This window comes from Oncorhynchus gorbuscha, linkage group LG11 (genome assembly GCF_021184085.1).
Source record: "Oncorhynchus gorbuscha isolate QuinsamMale2020 ecotype Even-year linkage group LG11, OgorEven_v1.0, whole genome shotgun sequence".
NCBI lineage: Eukaryota > Metazoa > Chordata > Actinopteri > Salmoniformes > Salmonidae > Oncorhynchus > Oncorhynchus gorbuscha.
Genome location: NC_060183.1, coordinates 9,200,053 through 9,217,160, shown reverse-complemented (window position 1 = coordinate 9,217,160; position 17,108 = coordinate 9,200,053). Strand labels below are relative to the sequence as shown.

Here is a 17,108-nt window from a genome sequence, read left to right as displayed (position 1 = left end):
CCAACATCGTTTTAGAGAATTTAGCAGTACATCCAACTGGCCTCAAAACAGCAGACCACATGTAACCATGCCAGCCAAGAACCTCCACATCTGGCTTCTTCACCTGTGGGATGGTCTAGGGCAGCTGATGAAACTGGGTTTGTACAACCAAATCATTTCTGTCCAGTTTTTAGTTTCTGGGAAACTAATCTGCGTGCTCGTCGTCCTCATCAGGGTCTTGACCTGACTGCAGTTCGGCGTCGTAACCGACTTCAGTGGGCATATTCACCTTCCATGGCCACTGTCACACTGTAGAAGCGTGCTCTTCACAGACAAATCCTATTATTAGCTGTACCAGGCAGATGGCAGACAGCGTGAATGGTGTCGTGTGGACGAGTGGTTTGCTGTCAACTTTGGGGTATTTCTGTCTATAATAAAGCCTTTCTGTGCAGGAAAACTCATTCTGATTGCTTGGGCCTGGCTCCCCAGTGGTCGGCATATGCCCTCCCATGCTGCGGCCCTGCCCAGTCATGTGAAAGTTGTTGATTATGGACTGATTTCCTTATATGAACTGTAACTCAGCAAAAACTTTGAAATTGCATGTTGCATTTAGATATTTTTTCAGTACAGATGCAACAATTCAAGTTGTTTCTGTCAATAACATATGCTCGATGTTATTTGATGTGTGCAAACTGTCTTCCCTTGACACTTGTTTTGGGCCCAGGACCATTCACAGTTGAGCTCACTCAGTTTAGGTCAATGTTGATTGGCTATTATTTTATACTTTTTTTTTTTTATCAAAGGAGGACAAATGCACACTGGCTCCCTTGCGTTCAATCCTACGGGTGGCAACAATATCATACTATTTTGGACCAGACAGCATCAGATAAATGGCCTACACATACAGAGACAGAGGGGTGCTGTTTGGCTCGCTCCGGTGCTTTCTAAAGTGAAGTATTGTACATTCAACCTCTTGCGAATTTAAGGGAAATTATGAAACACAGAGAGATGAAAGACAAAAGTATAAAATAAATTGTTTCCTTGTTCAATTTTTGGGGGGAAGACAGGATTCCCTTGGCATTCATGAATACTGTGAGATGATGACTTGAAATTAAATAATAAAATGCTCAAATAAAACTGTAAAATAACTGAAATATTTTATTAAAGTAGTGTGAATAAATTGTGAATAAGTGACAAGCAGTAATGGGAATTCACTACCATCATGGGACTTTTATTCATTGTTTTATTCTGTGTTACAGCATTCAACCCAAATAATCAAAACCGAATTCGCTGACCATGATAACGTTTTAATAATAGAACCGAACGGACCTCCTAAAGCACTAATGTACTCGGCACTAATGGAAACGTCTATAATATATTATTAATATATGACTCAGGACAAAACCTTTTCACACAATACAAGTTGTCTCACTCGAGTAAAACGATATACAACATTGATGTATTGAACTCTGCCATTTAAATGTTTTCCTTATTATTAACAACAAATCCTTACAAAAAGTACAGAAAATCACATTGTAGGATTTTTAATGTATTTATTTGCAAATTATGGTGTAAAATAGGTATTTGGTCAATAACAAAAGTTCATCTCAATACTTTGTTATATACCCTTTTTTGGCAATGTCAGAGGTCAAACGTTTTCTGTAAGTCTTCACAAGGTTTTCACACACTGTTGCTGGTATTTTGGCCCATTCCTCCATGCAGATCTCCTCTAGAGCAGTGATGTTTTGGGGCTGTTGCTGGGCAACACTGACTTTCAACTCCCTCCAAAGATTTTCTATGGGGTTGAGATCTGGAGACTGGCTAGGCCACTCCAGGACCTTGAAATGCTTCTTACGAAGCCACTCCCTTGTTGCCCGGGCGGTGTATTCGGGATCATTGTCATGCTGAAAGACCCAGCCATGTTTCATTTTCAATGCCCTTGCTGATGGAAGGAGGTTTTCACTCAAAATCTCATGATACATGGCCCCATTCATTCTTTCCTTTACACGGATCAGTCGTCCTGGTCCTTTTGAAGAAAACCAGCCCCAAAGCATGATGTTTCCACCCCCATTCTTCACAGTAGGTATGGTGTTCTTTGGATGCAACTCTGCATTCTTTGTCCTCCAAACATGACGAGTTGAGATTTTACCAAAAAGTTATATTTTGGTTTCATCTGACCATATGACATTCTCCCAATCTTCTGCTGGATCATCCAAATGCTCTCTAGCAAACTTCAGACGGGCCTGGACATGTACTGGCTTAAGCAGGGGGACATGTCTGGCACTGCAGGATTTGAGTCTCTGGCGGCATAGTGTGTTACTGATGGTAGGCTTTGTTACTTTGGTCCCAGCTCTCTGTAGGTCATTCACTAGGTCCCCCCCGTGTGGTTCTGGGATTTTTGCTCACCATTCTTGTGATCATTTTGACCCCACGGGGTGAGATCTTGCGTGGAGCCCCAGATCGAGGGATATTATCAGTGGTCTTGTATGTCTTCCATTTCCTAATAATTGCTCCCAGTTATTTCTTCAAACCAAGCTACTTACCTATTGCAGATTCAGTCTTCCCAGCCTGTTGCAGGTCTACAATTTTGTTTCTGGTGTCTTTTGACAGCTCTTTGGTCTTGGCCATAGTGGAGTTTGGAGTGTGACTGTTTGAGGTTGTGGACAGGTGTATTTTATACTGATAAATTCAAACAGGTGCCATTAATACAGGTAACGAGTGGAGGACAGAGGAGCCTCTGGAAGAAGAAGTTACGGGTCTGTGAGAGCCAGAAATATTGCTTGTTTGTAGGTGACCAAATACTTATTTACCACCATAATTTGCAAATAAATTCATAAAAAATCCTACAATGTGATTTTCTGATTTTTTCCCCCTAATTTTGTCTGTCATAGTTGAAGTGTACCTATGATGAAAATTACAGGCCTCTCTCATCGTTTTAAGTGGGAGAACTTGCACAATTGGTGGCTGACTAAATACTTTTTTGCCCCACTGTATAGATATACAAAATCCTGTTGAAACAAGACTTGTATGGACCCAAAAAAAAAAATTTCTCACTGATGAGTCAACAGGGATAATCGTATGTTCTGTGGGTCAAGTCTTGACACGTTCCTGAATAATAAAGCAATACCGGAGGGAATGGCATCTAGTCTTGCAAAATCTTTAGGTGTCACAGGGATCTTGTAAAGTGATAATAATTCCTTATGATTAAATAAAAGACCATCTGCATTTACGAGTTGGCTCAACAATAGGATATTATTTCGGTAACTAATATTCTAAAAACAAAGAAGTATTTTTATACAATATGTTCCGATTATTCCAAATAATATCTGTGTGAAGAAAAATTATGCTTCTAAATTAAGGACCATGACAAGAATACCTGCCGATGAAAAGCAAATCCGCCAGCTTTCGTCCCAATGACAGACAGTCTATGAAGTTTCGTTGTTTCCCAACTTCCCATAATGCTTCACTGTGATTGCCAGGCTGAGAGCTGACAAATGCTGTTCTTGAAATGTTGCGCAGTTTACGCGTGTTCGGAAAAGTGCAGGGATATTTGATCCTGTTTACTGACACAAATCTAGTTCGGGGTTTTAGGGTACAAGAGTTAGATTGGCTCTTGACCAAGATGCTGGGTGAGACTCCCTGTTGAATTGGACGTTTGTAAAAGCCCCACACTCCTTCCTGTTTGGGTAAGTTTCAGTCTCCGGCAGCGCAATATGCTCGCTCTTTTGTTTCATACGAAGGGCCTAGCAAATTAGCGTAGCAAGCTAGCTAGGAAACCATAAATAAATCAAAGTTGATTGCTAGTTAGCTGTATCTAATAAATGCATCACTCCACCCCTCCGTGGTCTGCGGGAAATCAATCCCCACCGCGGAATGGCAAATAACCAGCAAATATTCAAGGATTGTATTATTATAGCCACCAGCCAGTCACCCTTTATTTCACAATAAAATGACGTTATCCTATAAACTACAGATTCATTGGTTAGTTTAGAAGAGTATTAGAGAGGTGCAACTTTTACAAGGGACATTGTTTTGTGGTAAGCGTCTTAACTACAGCTAGTTTAGTACATCGTGAACTGGTTACATTTAACTAACCTAATCAAAACACGTATCCTATTTACATAGTTAGTTATCAGATTAACCTAACGAGGTAATGTTACTGTAACTCTTGTTTTGTCGCACGAATCATCCTTCACATTTGACTAGTTGTGGCTGGACTTGATGGAGTTCAACTAAGACCGGAAGTGACGTTTCGTAACTGGTTAGGAGATCATTTGAGATCATCTTAACCATTTCCCCAACCTTGACTAAAGTCTCCTAACCTGCCGTGTAATTTCTTCTAACCTGCGAGGAAAAAGTCCCCTCCGGTCGTAGCTGTACTTCTTAGTCAAAACCCATTTTGAAGATTTTTCTTTTTTTAAAGGAAGCTGGATTGGGACAGTCAGCTGTTATTCCAGGTTACGGAAAGGTAGCTGTAGTTGGCTAAACATAAATGTAGTTGGCTAAACAAATAAACATAAATGTAGTTGGCTAAACAAATAAACATAAATGTAGTTGGCTAAACAAATAAACATAAATGTAGTTGGCTAAACATAAATAAACATAAATGTAGTTGGCTAAACATAAATGTAGTTGGCTAAACATAAATGTAGTTGGCTAAACATAAATGTAGTTGGCTAAACATAAATGTAGTTGGCTAAACATAAATGAACATAAATGTAGTTGGCTAAACATAAATGTAGTTGGCTAAACATAAATAAACAAATGTAGTTGGCTAAACATAAATGTAGTTGGCTAAACATAAATGTAGTTGGCTAAACATAAATGTAGTTGGCTAAACATAAATGTAGTTGGCTAAACATAAATGTAGTTGGCTAAACATAAATGTAGTTGGCTAAACATAAATGTAGTTGGCTAAACATAAATGAACATAAATGTAGTTGGCTAAACATAAATGTAGTTGGCTAAACATAAATGTAGTTGGCTAAACATAAATAAACAAATGTAGTTGGCTAAACATAAATGTAGTTGGCTAAACATAAATGTAGTTGGCTAAACATAAATAAACAAATGTAGTTGGCTAAACATAAATGTAGTTGGCTAAACATAAATGTAGTTGGCTAAACATAAATGTAGTTGGCTAAACATAAATGTAGTTGGCTAAACATAAATGTAGTTGGCTAAACATAAATGTAGTTGGCTAAACATAAATGTAGTTGGCTAAACATAAATGTAGTTGGCTAAACATAAATGAACATAAATGTAGTTGGCTAAACATAAATGTAGTTGGCTAAACATAAATGTAGTTGGCTAAACATAAATAAACAAATGTAGTTGGCTAAACATAAATGTAGTTGGCTAAACATAAATGTAGTTGGCTAAACATAAATGTAGTTGGCTAAACATAAATGTAGTTGGCTAAACATAAATGTAGTTGGCTAAACATAAATGAACATAAATGTAGTTGGCTAAACATAAATGTAGTTGGCTAAACATAAATGTAGTTGGCTAAACATAAATAAACAAATGTAGTTGGCTAAACATAAATGTAGTTGGCTAAACATAAATAAACAAATGTAGTTGGCTAAACATAAATGTAGTTGGCTAAACATAAATGTAGTTGGCTAAACATAAATGTAGTTGGCTAAACATAAATGTAGTTGGCTAAACATAAATGTAGTTGGCTAAACATAAATGTAGTTGGCTAAACATAAATGTAGTTGGCTTAACATAAATGTAGTTGGCTAAACATAAATGTAGTTGGCTAAACATAAATGAACATAAATGTAGTTGGCTAAACATAAATGAACATAAATGTAGTTGGCTAAACATAAATGAACATAAATGTAGTTGGCTTAACATAAATGTAGTTGGCTAAACATAAATGTAGTTTGCTAAACATAAATGTAGTTGGCTAAACATAAATAAACAAATGTAGTTGGCTAAACATAAATGTAGTTGGCTAAACATAAATAAACAAATGTAGTTGGCTTAACATAAATGTAGTTGGCTAAACATAAATGTAGTTGGCTAAACATAAATAAACAAATGTAGTTGGCTAAACATAAATGTAGTTGGCTAAACATAAATGTAGTTGACTAAACATAAATAAACAAATGTAGTTGGCTAAACATAAATGTAGTTGGCTAAACATAAATGAACATAAATGTAGTTGGCTAAACATAAATGAACATAAATGTAGTTGGCTAAACATAAATGAACAGAAATGTAGTTGGCTAAACATAAATGTAGTTGGCTAAACATAAATGTAGTTGGCTAAACATAAATGTAGTTGGCTAAACATAAATGTAGTTGGCTAAACATAAATGTAGTTGGCTTAACATAAATGTAGTTGGCTTAACATAAATGTAGTTGGCTAAACATAAATGTAGTTTGCTAAACATAAATGTAGTTGGCTAAACATAAATAAACAAATGTAGTTGGCTAAACATAAATGTAGTTGGCTAAACATAAATAAACAAATGTAGTTGGCTTAACATAAATGTAGTTGGCTAAACATAAATGTAGTTGGCTAAACATAAATAAACAAATGTAGTTGGCTAAACATAAATGTAGTTGGCTAAACATAAATGTAGTTGACTAAACATAAATAAACAAATGTAGTTGGCTAAACATAAATGTAGTTGGCTAAACATAAATGAACATAAATGTAGTTGGCTAAACATAAATGAACATAAATGTAGTTGGCTAAACATAAATGAACAGAAATGTAGTTGGCTAAACATAAATGTAGTTGGCTAAACATAAATGTAGTTGGCTAAACATAAATGTAATTGGCTAAACATAAATGTAGTTGGCTAAACATAAATGTAGTTGGCTAAACATACATGTAGTTGGCTAAACATACATGTAGTTGGCTAAACATACATGTAGTTGGCTAAACATAACTAAACATACATGTAGTTGGCTAAACATAACTAAACATACATGTAGTTGGCTAAACATAACTAAACATACATGTAGTTGGCTAAACATAAATAAACAAATGTAGTTGGCTAAACATAAATAAACAAATGTAGTTGGCTAAACATAAATAAACAAATGTAGTTGGCTAAACATAAATAAACAAATGTAGTTGGCTAAACATAAATAAACAAAATGTAGTTGGCTAAACATAAATAAACAAATGTAGTTGGCTAAACATAAATAAACAAATGTAGTTGGCTAAACATACATGTAGTTGGCTAAACAGAAATGTAGTTGGCTAAACATAAATAAACAGAAATGTAGTTGGCTAAACATAAATAAACAAATGTAGTTGGCTAAACATAAATAAACAAATGTAGTTGGCTAAACATACATGTAGTTGGCTAAACATAAATAAACATGCATGTAGTTGGCTAAACATACATGTAGTTGGCTAAACATAAATAAACATACATGTAGTTGGCTAAACATACATGTAGTTGGCTAAACATACATGTAGTTGGCTAAACATACATGTAGTTGGCTAAACATACATGTAGTTGGCTAAACATACATGTAGTTGGCTAAACATACATGTAGTTGGCTAAACAAATAAACATACATGTAGTTGGCTAAACAAATAAACATACATGTAGTTGGCTAAACATACTTGTAGTTGGCTAAACAAATAAACGTAAATGTAGTTGGCTAAACATAAATGTAGTTGGCTAAACAAATAAACGTAAATGTAGTTGGCTAAACATACATGTAGTTGGCTAAACAAATAAACATAAATGTAGTTGGCCAAACATAAATGTAGTTGGCTAAACATAAATGTAGTTGGCTAAACATAAATGTAGTTGGCTAAACATACATGTAGTTGGCTAAACATACATGTAGTTGGCTAAACATACATGTAGTTGGCTAAACATACATGTAGTTGGCTAAACATACATGTAGTTGGCTAAACATACACGTAGTTGGCTAAACATACATGTAGTTGGCTAAACATAAATGTAGTTGGCCAAACAAATAAACATAAATGTAGTTGGCTAAACAAATAAACATAAATGTAGTTGGCTAAACAAATAAACATACATGTAGTTGGCTAAACATACATGTAGTTGGCTAAACAAATAAACATAAATGTAGTTAGCCAAACATAAATGTAGTTGGCTAAACATGCATGTAGTTGGCTAAACATGCATGTAGTTGGCTAAACATACATGTAGTTGGCTAAACATACATGTAGTTAGCCAAACATAAATGTAGTTGGATAAACATACACGTAGTTGGCTAAACATACATGTAGTTGGCTAAACATACATGTAGTTGGCTAAACATACACGTAGTTGGCTAAACATACATGTAGTTGGCTAAACATACATGTAGTTGGCTAAACATACACGTAGTTGGCTAAACATACATGTAGTTGGCTAAACATACACGTAGTTGGCTAAACATACACGTAGTTGGCTAAACATACACGTAGTTGGCTAAACATACATGTAGTTGGCTAAACATACATGTAGTTGGCTAAACATACATGTAGTTGGCTAAACATACATGTAGTTGGCTAAATGTATTTGTTTGTGAGAAGGCAGAGGTTCGAAGCCAGTTGGTAACTTTTGTTAGTTTCTTTTCTTGTCGCATCTATTTTGGTGGATTTCCAGTAATTTATATACTTCTGATTTGGCCACTTTTCCCGAGTCAGCTTGATACTGTAGCCGCAAGTACAAACGCGATACTTTGTTAGTTTACTCGTTTGTTAAATCAAATCCAATTTTTTTTGTCACATACACATGGTTAGCAGATGTTAATGCGAGTGTAGCGAAATGCTTGTGACCTGCCACTTAATGAATCTGCAACTAACGTTACATTACTTTTGAACAGTAGTAATGGAAAACTAAGTGAACGCTGACAGCCAACGAAAACAACGTTAAGAGGCACGTTTAGCATTTAGTTCTGACTTGTTTGCTTTCCAGTTAGCTATTTCGATATTTAGCTAGCTAAGTCTGTGATGTGTTTTATCGCTAGCAGCTTGTTGTCTGTACTCTAGCTAAGATAAAGTTGCAATCCACTGTTGACCAATGTGCTTGGTGATGATGGAACCCAATCTTGTCCTATATCCAGTCATGTTCTCACTTGAGGTCATCAAGATTATTATTATTATTATTATTATCATTTCAATTCCATGTATTTATCTAACCTTTCTGTATTGCTGCTCAATTTCAGTTGCTATGGAGCAACCGCTGGGGGACTATGATGATTTAGAGCCACAGGACCCCTCCTCCACCCGCGGCCTTCCCGCTGTGATGGACCTGACCAGAAAAGGTGAGGAATGCCTCTTGAAAGCCAACTCCATGGACGTCCTACAGGTGGTCAAGCCTCCCAGCTGGTACCCAAACGTCCCTGAGACTGACCACGACCACAGGCTTCAACCAGTAGACCAGATCCAGCCAGACAATCCCTTCTCCAACACCACAGTCACTCTCTCATATGTGAGCCGGTCTCATGTCTTCTCCCAGCATCCCTCTCTCTCCCAGCATCCCTCTCTCTCCCAGCATCCCTCTCTCTCCCAGCATCCCTCTCTCTCCCAGCATCCCTCTCTCTCCCAGCATCCCTCTCTCTCCCAGCATCCCTCTCTCTCCCAGCATCCCTCTCTCTACGGTGTCCCGTCGATCAGCAGGTTCTCAACAATGGATGGCTACCTGCAGCAGGTAGACAGGCCTCTGGGCTTCGCACCTCGGTCGGAAATGTTTGACTCTATCCCTCCAGCCCAGGTGGTGGGTGAGAATGTCGCAGGGGTGTGTCTGATGCAGCAGTCTCATGAAATCAATGGCCATCGAGTTGCCAGTAACGGAGGAGTGGAGAAATACAAGCCTCAACAGAGAGGGAGTTCAATGAAACGCACTCTTTCTCAGGACACAGTCAACAAAGGATTGCAGAATGGCCAGGGTAGTAGCAGCTGGTCCAACTCTGCCATCTGCATCGATTCCTCCCCAGAGTCTCTCACTACAGACATGGAGGATGGTCAGAGGGCTTCAGAGGTTCTCTTTCTCATCTCTAGAACAGAGGAGCCAGTCCTGATGCAGGACCGCAGGAGTCCCAGGGACCTGTGTTCTCCGAATAGGGACTATATCAGTCCTCTGGAGGACCCGGTCTCTCCCTCTGTCTCACTGGATGACGTAGAGGATGGGCTCATTCTGCCTCAGCCCTCTTGCTCACCCTGTGCATACAATTATTCACCAGACGACACGGCTGATACCTGCTGGGATGAGCTGGGGAAAGGAGGACCTGAGCTGTCTGTAGTACAGGGGACAAGGTCTAATGGTGAGAATACACCAAGGTTAGATTACAGCAAGGACTTCCAGCAGCCAGGACATAAACCCAAGGCGGCTTCGGAGCCTATTGTTGATTTGACAGAAGACGAGAGCACTGTGCCAGAGGTTTCAGAAAAGAAACCCAAGCAGACAGCTGCTACTCACCTGAATGATAATGTCAAGGTGGAGCAGAGGACTTCTGAGAGGAAACGACTTCCCCCTCGCTCTGGCAGGGGAACCAGGCTAGAGGCCATAGTGATGAATATAAACCCTAACTGGTATAAAGTATCTACTAAGAAGCCCAAGTCTCAGACGAATCCCCTGACCCAGAGCAGTCCATCTAAAGCCGGTGTTAGTCCTAACGAACAGACCTCGTTTGTAGTGAAGAAGAAGTTCCAGAATAAAGCAGAGTCTAGCTGTGAGGAAGAGACTAAAGTACAGGCGGCAGCCTCACTGACCGGTCATATGGATAACATTTACACAAACACAGGCCGTTGCATAGAGTCTACCTCAGATTCGGAAAATGTCTGTTTTTCGAAATACCCACACAACCACCGCACATCTCCGATAACCTCCAGTCTGCCCTTTGCTCCAGACAAAGATTTAGAGAAGGAGTCGGAACACGGAGAGTCAGGTCCCGAGCCCTCCTCTGAGGTGGATTTACTGACTGTATCGACGTCACTTAAAACATCTCCAAAGAAACCCGGGAAGCATAAAGCTGAAACTACAAGCAGCGAAGCAGCTGCTCCCACAGCCAAAACAAGGAAGGCGACCCCTGCTCCCAAGAAGAAAAGGAAGAAACCCAGACTGGATCAGTCCTCAATATTCTCCCCTCGGGAGCCTGAGATCAAACTGAAATACATCAACTACAAGGAGGAGAAGAGGGACATGAGGGTGGACACATTCTCTCCTTTCATCCACATAGAGCATAAGCCCTCCTCCACCTCCCCCGCCAACTGTACTGTCATCAACTACCCAGAGGAGGAGAAGCCCAGGCAGAATGGCCAGGGGCAACAGCAGGCTGGAAGTTCAGGATCCAGGGGTTTCATCCCAGGGGCTGTACCCTCCACTTCCTGCCTCCAGCTTGGCCGCATCTCCACCCACAGCCAGCACCACAGCTCACTGGTTTGCTGCCTGTGTGGAGGCTCGGCTAACGCCATGGACCTTGGGGACCTCCACGGACCATACTACCCTGAGGGATACAGACCCGGCACTGAAGCCCCAGCTAGCAAACCAGGCCTCAAAGAAGAGGAGGATCTCAGTGACTCTGACTCATCCTGCAGCGTGAGAGGCCGGGGTAGAAAGTGTGCTCGGCCCCCGGGGGTCCCCTGGCCCCACAAACCTGACCCCCGGCTGAAACGGGAGGGCCTGCTGGGGAGATGGACCAGTGACAGCGACCCCTCAGGCAGCCCTGGATCTAAGAGGGGCAGGATTGAGGCTGGGCCTTCGGTAACATCTGGGTCCAGGGCTGCAGTGGATGACTGGTACGTTCCCCCGGTGGTGCCTCTGGACCAGTGTGAGTACTGGCTCCATGAGGACTGCAGCATCTGGTCTGCAGGTGTGTTCCTGGTGAAGGGAAGGGTCTACGGCCTGGAAGAGGCAGTCAAGGTGGCTCAGGAGACGGTAAGTGTAAATCCTGCAGGATAAAAACATGTCTTTATTGATGTATGATTTGGGGTGACTATATAATGATCTTCCATGGGGACTATGTCTGCTGTTGTAACCGTCTGTTTACTATTTTTACATTTAGTTCATATTTAACAGTGCTACAACTCTGTCAAACAATGTCAAATCAAGTTTTATTGGTCACAAACGCGTGTTTAGCAGATGTTATTGCAGGTGTAGCGAAATGTACCCGCAATGTAAACTACTATAGCAGCTTGTCTTTGGTCTTGGCCCGCAACACGAGAATTCATTGTATTTCATGTTTTCAGACGTGTTCTCGCTGCCATAACCCAGGTGCCACGTTGGGCTGCTTCATCAAAGGATGCCCCAACAAGTATCACTACAGGTGTTCTCTACAGTCAGGTGAGTCTCCTCTGTCCTTATCCCTGTCCCCTACCGGGACCATTGGGTGAGTCTCCTTGTCTCACAGATGTGTCTTGAGACTCGATTTGATAGAAAATGTCATTATTTGAGACTTTACTTCGGAGCGTCAAGACTCTGGACTTATTTTGTGGCACAGTCTCTGTGGGTAACTCTCCATGCAGCCAGAGGCAGTAGCCACAGCATTGCCCTTAGAATAAAAAGGGCAACAGATTGGTTATGAAATGCACACTCTGATCTCTGATTGGACCAGCAAGCTGTCGATCAACAAAGGTCCAGTGCGCCAGAGAACATATTGCTGATTTGTTGTACAGCTATAGGATTGGGTGCAGTGAAATTGTAGGGAGGGAGGATTGCCATAATAAATGTCCGGCTCCAAAAAATGTTGGTGATCAAAAATATGAACGGTTTACTTTGCAAGCTCACCAGCAATGGGGCGTCAAGACACAATTACTAGCACAGGCCTACTGATCTTTTGGTACGGCCTATGTAAAAAGTATATCTTTGTCATTTTTGTTGTGCATAATAGGAGCATGTATGCATTGAAATAGGCTCAGTGGCCTGCGTGCCACACTTTGGAGTCAGTACATTGAATAACATAATCATTGTTCCATTTATTAATGGTGATTATTCATAAGCAATCTATACTGAACAAAAATATATAAACGTGACGTGCTACAATATCAACGATTTCGGTGAGTTACAGTTTCATGTAAGCAAATCAGTCAATTGAAATTAATTAGGCCCTAATAAATGGATTTCACAGGGCAGCCATGGGTGGCCCCCACCCACTGGGGATCCAGGCCCAGCCAATCGGAATAAGTTTTTCCACACAAAATATTTTGTGTTTATTACATCCACATATACTCTTCAGTTTCATCAGCTGTCTAGGTCGCTGGTCTCAGACCATCCCATAGGTGAAGAAGCCTGATCTGGAGGTCCTGGGCTGGCGTGGTTACACGTGGGATCTGCGGCCCAGCTAACTGGTCTAACCTGACTCGTTATGTCTAGGGATCTGCGGCCCAGCTAACTGGTCTGTAACCAGACTCGTTATGTCTAGGGACCTGCGACCCAGCTAACTGCTCTGTAACCTGACTCGTTATGTCTAGGGACCTGCGACCCAGCTAACTGGTCTGTAACCTGATTCGATATGTCTAGGGACCTGCGACCCAGCTAACTGGTCTGTAACCTGACTCGTTATGTCTAGGGATCTGCGACCCAGCTAACCGGTCTGTAACCTGATTCGTTATGTCTAGGGATCTGCGACCCAGCTAACCGGTCTGTAACCTGACTCGTTATGTCTAGGGACCTGCGACCCAGCTAACCGGTCTGTAACCTGACTCGTTATGTCTAGGGATCTGCGACCCAGCTAACTGGTCTGTAACCTGACTCGTTATGTCTAGGGATCTGCGACCCAGCTAACTGGTCTGTAACCTGACCCGTTATGTCTAGGGATCTGCGGCCCAGCTAACTGGTCTGTAACCTGACTCGTTATGTCTAGGGACCTGCGACCCAGCTAACTGGTCTGTAACCTGACTCGTTATGTCTAGGGACCTGCGACCCAGCTAACTGGTCTGTAACCTGAATGAATGTGCATTTATGTGAGAAATCATGTGACCAGGTGTTGAATATACATGTACCCAGGGAGAGAGCAACTCTACCTTGGTCCAGGGCCAGCTCTGTTTCTCTTGACCTCTAGGTCGGCCAGTCCAGGATTATTTGTTCAAACATAAACATGTACAAAAAGGGGAATTGAATCCCAAACGAAAGACTCAAAACAAAAGTAAAGGCCTTCGGGCCATCAAACACAAACAGCAGCCTCACGGCTTGCCAGCTGGGACACTGACTGGCCGTAATTGGCAGCAGCGGATGTGCTAGACCCAGTTAATGCCCCCTGGGGGATGGAGTGTGAAGTGTATCCTGGATCGTGTGTTTGTCTGTGTCCAAACACTAACCTCCCCCTTCCTATATTATAACACTAGTACCGAGTTTGTAAAACAGTAATGCCACCCTGTGTGTGTGTGTGTGTGTGTGTGTGTGTGTGTGTGTGTGTGTGTGTGTGTGTGTGTGTGTGTGTGTGTGTGTGTGTGTGTGTGTGTGTGTGTGTGTGTGTGTGTGTGTGTGTGTGTGTGTGTGTGTGTGTGTGTGTGTGTGTGTGTGTGTGTGTGTGTGTGTGTGTAGGCTCTATCTGTAGCCGGTTGATGTGTGTGTGGAGGCCGGTTCAGCTGCTGTTTTGCTCTTGATCAGTCCCCTTCATTGATCCAAGCATTTTTCTCCCCACAGACTGTGTCCTCAATGAAGAGAACTTCTCCATGAAATGCACTAAACACAAGGTATGGACGGTGGATTTTAAATGAAGTGACTGCTTGGTTCGATGCTTACTAAGCCGATCTCATTCATTCACTCACTCAGTTAAATGAAGTGACTGCTTGGTTCGACGCTTACTAAGCCGATCTCATTCAAATCAAATCAAATGTTATTTGTCACATACACATGGTTAGCAGATGTTAATGCGAGTGTAGCGAAATGCTTGTGCTTCTAGTTCCGACAATGCAGTAATAACCAACAAGTAATCTAACAATTCCAAAACTACTGTCTTATACACAGTGTAAGGGGATAAAGAATATGTACATAAGGATATATGAATGAGTGATGCTACAGAGCAGCATAGGCAAGATACAGTAGATGGTATTGAGTGCAGTATATACATATGAGATGAGTATGTAAACAAAGTGGCATAGTTAAAGTGGCTAGTGATACATGTATTACATAAAGATACAGTAGATGGTATCGAGTGCAGTATATACATATGAGATGAGTATGTAAACAAAGTGGCATTCACTCGCTCAGTTGCTGTCAGTGTTTTCTGTCTCGCTGTACAAAGTCTTTTTGTGAAAAGCGTTTGCTTGGCATGGAACTGACAATTTAGCAATCCTACCGTTTTTATGATTTATTGTGCATCGCAAAGATTAAGTATGGCTTGCTTCATACTGAGGCTGACTACACAGCCCTACTGCATGAAGTTTAACAGTCTTAGAAACTCCGAATGGAAGTTGGGATAGAATTTCTCCAGCACTCAACCACTGTGATGTATTGTAGTGCATAGTACACTGCTCCCTTTTGGTTGCGCTGTGTGCTACTGGGATCTGCCCCCCCCAGAACAAGTCGTTCCAAGGCCTTCCTGGGAGCAGAAGAGACAACCGGTGACACAACCAGAAGACGGACTTGATTACACATGGCTAGTTGTTCTCTTTGGCATTTATACATGACAACACCATCTCTTTTCTGCTTGTTGTCCACTTTATGTCAGCGTTACTGACCTGCGTGTGAGTCACACATCTGTTAGTGTTTTTACATATTCTTTTACATCTTCTTTGATCACAATGATGGTAATAGGATATTTCTGTTTTATATCCAAATTACTAAATGTTATGTCTTTGTTTGAAAACAATATGTATATATTTTTTTTCTTCCGTTCCAGACGTCGTTTATCTGTGGCGTTACCCGGTAACCCGGTAACTGTGGCAACGCTGTAACTGTCCTCTGGATTGACAGCTGGGCTGGGGGCGGAATGCAAACACCCACAAACCTTAAACTGGCTTTCTGCACCTCTGCTACCTTTCCTGTTATCTTCACCACATAAAGCACTGTGAAGACTAAGCAGGAGACCAAGGCTGTCCTAATGTTCTGCCACCTCTCCTGGTTCTGGACTGACTGCCAACGGTGGGTAGTAGATGGGCCAATGACAGAACAGAAGAGTTAGGAGCAGGGCCCAATACCAATGTCACCATTTGATTGAAGATGGCACGTGTTTAGCTTATAGCTTATGGCTAAACATGTGCTATCTCTTTAATTATTTATTAGGAAAAAGGATTCTCCCTTTTTTTTAAATTGAAATGTTGATAAAATAATTGGAGGTATTTAATTTTATAAAGCTTTTTAAAGTATGTCATTTATATTTGGCTTATTTATTTTTGGGGTATCTTGTGTCATTCGTTTTTTTACTTTGCAATTGACCCGGAGGTGTGTTTGTATGCATCAAAGTTATGAGTAAGAACCTCAATGCTAAAGACTGCACTTGGTAGAGGAGCTGGTGGCCGTATAGCGGTGGTGTGGAGACTGGTGCAGAATGGTCTAGTTATTCAGCTCGACCACAAGTTTATCGACAGAACCATATCTGATTACAATACAGGTACCTGAGATGTATTCATAAAGACCATACTTTGCTACATGGAATGAAAAATAATGCCAGATTCATCTGATTTTAGTTATGAGGGTGTGACGAGCCATTTTCAACAGATTTTACTTGCTCTTTTTTTCTTTCTCATTTGATGGTGATATAAATAATTGAGGGTTAACTGTTTCTTACCTGTATCGTATATTCATTTTGAGAATGTACTTCCTCTACTGAGGGATGTTGCTGAAAGCACTTTGGAGTGGCACTTTAACGAACGGAACTGTATATATAGAGTTACGGGATGTATGCATAACCCTCACCAAAGTGGACTCACCCTGGCCTGTAGCATCTAATCCACGACTCGCCCCAACATACAGTGCATTCAGGAAGTATTCAGACCCCTTGACTTTTTTTCCACATTTTGTTACATTATTCTAAAATTGATTCCCCAAAAAATCCCCCTCACCAATATACACACAATACCCCGTAATGACAAAGCAAATGTTTTTTTTTTGTTGACATTTTTGCAAATGTATTAATAATGAACTGAACTGTTACATTTACCCACATCGTGATGCTACCACCATACTTCACCGTAGGGATGGTGCCAGGTTTCCTCCAGACGTGACACTTGGCATTCAGGCCAAATAGTTAAA

General features: G+C 40.9%; 1 protein-coding gene across 2 annotated transcripts; it reads left to right on the top strand.

Moving 5' to 3' along the window:
* The first annotated feature begins 3,411 nt into the window (after positions 1–3,411).
* On the top strand, positions 3,412–16,222 carry LOC124048087 (transcription factor 20-like). 2 transcript variants are annotated; one of them, XR_006841177.1, is made up of 6 exons: positions 3,412–3,665; positions 9,142–11,852; positions 12,164–12,257; positions 14,559–14,608; positions 15,435–15,601; positions 15,757–16,222. XR_006841177.1 is itself a non-coding variant. In XM_046368507.1 (6 exons), the coding sequence occupies exons 2-5, from the start codon at positions 9,147–9,149 to the stop codon at positions 15,480–15,482; spliced, it is 2,898 nt and encodes a 965-aa protein (XP_046224463.1). In that variant the 5' UTR covers positions 3,412–3,665; positions 9,142–9,146; the 3' UTR covers positions 15,483–15,513; positions 15,757–16,222. The 2 variants fall into 2 exon arrangements, 1 of the variants encoding a protein (XP_046224463.1); XM_046368507.1 differs by having other exon boundaries at positions 15,435–15,513.
* The last annotated feature ends 886 nt before the right edge of the window (positions 16,223–17,108 follow it).

Bases quoted from the DNA above. Each gene is read 5' to 3' on its own strand.
- LOC124048087 (XM_046368507.1), top strand. From the start codon at position 9,147: ATGGAGCAACCGCTGGGGGACTATGATGATTTAGAGCCACAGGACCCC. The intron at 12,258-14,558 runs GTGAGTCTCCTC...TTCTCCCCACAG, and splicing joins CAGGTGTTCTCTACAGTCAG to ACTGTGTCCTCAATGAAGAG. The intron at 14,609-15,434 runs GTATGGACGGTG...TGCCCCCCCCAG, and splicing joins TGAAATGCACTAAACACAAG to AACAAGTCGTTCCAAGGCCT.